General features: G+C 51.4%; 1 protein-coding gene across 3 annotated transcripts in view; it reads right to left on the minus strand.

The window, feature by feature from the left end:
- Positions 1-5: 5 nt before the first annotated feature.
- Positions 6-2,500, minus strand: part of mon1a (MON1 secretory trafficking family member A) — a 9,627-nt gene continuing 7,132 nt past the window's right edge. For all 3 annotated transcript variants that reach the window (XM_012832035.3, XM_012832034.3, XM_031567872.2), the window contains exon 6: positions 6-1,116. In XM_012832035.3, the coding sequence (XP_012687489.1) occupies positions 976-1,116 (141 nt within the window). In that variant the 3' untranslated portion in view covers positions 6-975. The remainder of the gene's footprint in view (positions 1,117-2,500) is intronic.

Genomic DNA, 2,500 nt, shown 5'->3' on the forward strand with positions numbered 1-2,500 from the left:
GAGTCTTTTGGGATGTTGCTTTTTAATGATTTCAGTGATTAATGGATAATATAATGCTGTCTGTGATGTTTCAGCTATAGGTTGGTGTTGTTGGCGTGTTGGTGGCCATCACTGGACCGCCGTCTATGACATCACGAGCTGCCCTGGGCACAACTCCTCCCCCTCAGCTCCAACTGCCATGCAGCCTCAGTTCAAACGATGAGCACACACACACACACACACACACACACACACACACTCACTCACTCACTCAGATAACACACTCTCACTCACACACTCACTCACTCACTCACTCACTCAGCTTTCATATGGCGTGGACATGACCTCACAATCCAGGCATCATCGGAGAAGTGACAGGCTGACAGGTCATGTGATCATGATCACGTGACGGGGCGACCCACAGCATTAAACCATCTTAAAGAGGACGACTAGCAGACAGACGAACTATACAATACGACCTCTGACCTCTGATTATCAGTTAAGTCATGAATCCCACTGGAGAAGACGTCAGGCTTAATGGGCCCAGTTGGACCGGCTGAGAGGGGGCTATAACACACACACACGCACACGCACACACACACACAGACACACAAACACACACACGAGTCCTCTCTGTGTGGCAAAGTCTGGTTTTCCACTCTCACACCCTTGACTGCGGGGTGCTGTGGTGTGGTGTGTGGTGTGTGAGATGAGTGTGTGTGTGAGATTAAGGCAAGGAGAAAGTGCTGCATGGAGTCTGGCCTTGACCTCTGATCTCACAGCTGAAGAGCAGCACAGCACCCACAGATGAGGGGCGGAGCTAGCAGGTGTGCTCGCAGTGAGGGGCGGAGCCAGAGAGTACAGGTGTGCCTCCCGTGAGGGGCGGAGCCAGAGAGTACAGGTGTGCTCGCAGTGAGGGGCGGAGCCAGAGAGTACAGGTGTGCCTCCCGTGAGGGGCGGAACCAGCAGGTACAGGTGTGCCTCCCGTGAGCATGCTCAGTACGTGAGGGGGGAGAGGATGAAGAGGCGGTCTTCCTCCTTCCTGATCCACTTCAGCAGCTTGTTGACGGCGGCAACAGCGACAGCCTTAGTGCCCAACGGGCTGAAACAGAGGTAGAGCTCAAAACCACTGGTCACCTGCACCAGGAGAGGAGGAGAGGAGAGGAGGAGAGGGGAGGAGGTGAGAGGAGAAGGGATGAGAGGAGGAGAGAAGAGGAGAGGGGAGAAGAGGAGAAGGGATGAGAGGAGGAGAGGGGAGGAGGTGAGAGGAGAAGGGATGAGAGGAGGAGAGAAGAGGAGAGGGGAGAAGAGGAGAGGGAAGGAGGTGAGAGGAGAAGGGAGGAGAGGTGAAAGGAGAGGGGAGAGTAGAGGGAAAGAGAGGAGAGGAGGTGAGAGGAGGAAGAAAAGGCTGCGTTAGTTTTAAGGCTTTTTTATTGTCATGGTACCATCTCAAAGTCCAGGTTCACTTCGACCTGGTCTACACATTTGATGTGTGTATGGGGTTAGGGTGTTAGCGTATGTGTTAGCGTTAGTTGCTAAATACCTGAACTATAACTATAGTTGGTTGATTAGCCTGGAGAAGGATGTCCATCTGTTCAGTACCTGTTCCAACCTGAAAGCTCTGTGTGTGTGTGTGTGTGTGTGTGTGTGTGTGTGTCCATCTGTTCAGCACCTGTTCCCCCCGACTGCAGAAGCCGAAGGAATGAGCTGAACTAAGCTGATAACAATAACTATCTCAACGGGTGGGTGGAGGGTCTGTAGATTGTGTGTGTGCGTGCGTGCGTGCGTGCGTGTGTGTGTGTGTGTGTGTGCGTGCTTGTGTGTGCGTGCTTGTGTGTGTGTGTGCGCGTGTGTGTGTGTGCGTGCTTGTGTGTGTGTTCGTGTGTGTGTGTGTGTTAGTGGCTGTAGAATGTTAACAAGCTTCTATATTTGGCAGTGGATTAATTTAGATAATAATGGGAATGTTTCATTTCTAATCCACAAAGTGAACACAGTTTAACCCTTTAAATCCAAGACGAGGCACTAACCCTTTAACCCTTACAGTGCCGGTCTGTACACGGGGACACACATCCGCATCCAGCAGTGTCACGGAAACTACCTGTCGTAGCCAAATGAAGTACACCTGTGTGTGTTTCTGTGTGTGTCGTAGCCAAATGAAGTACACCTGTGTGTGTTTCTGTGTGTGTCGTAGCCAAATGAAGTACACCTGTGTGTGAAAATCAGTTGCAGTAATCAGGAGGTGTAGAACGAGCCATAACATCACTAATGAGAGCCCCAATGGCCGTCCTCCATAACATCACTAATGAGAGCCCCAATGGCCGTCCGCCATAACATCACTAATGAGAGCCCCAATGGCCGTCCGCCATAACATCACTAATGAGAGCCGTAATGGCCGTCCTCCATAACATCACTAATGAGAGCCGTAATGGGCGTCCTCCATAACATCACTAATGAGAGCCCCAATGGCCGTCCTCCATAACATCACTAATGAGAGCCCCAATGGCCGTCCTCCATAACATCA

This window comes from Clupea harengus, chromosome 5, assembly GCF_900700415.2.
Source record: "Clupea harengus chromosome 5, Ch_v2.0.2, whole genome shotgun sequence".
Lineage (NCBI taxonomy): Eukaryota > Metazoa > Chordata > Actinopteri > Clupeiformes > Clupeidae > Clupea > Clupea harengus.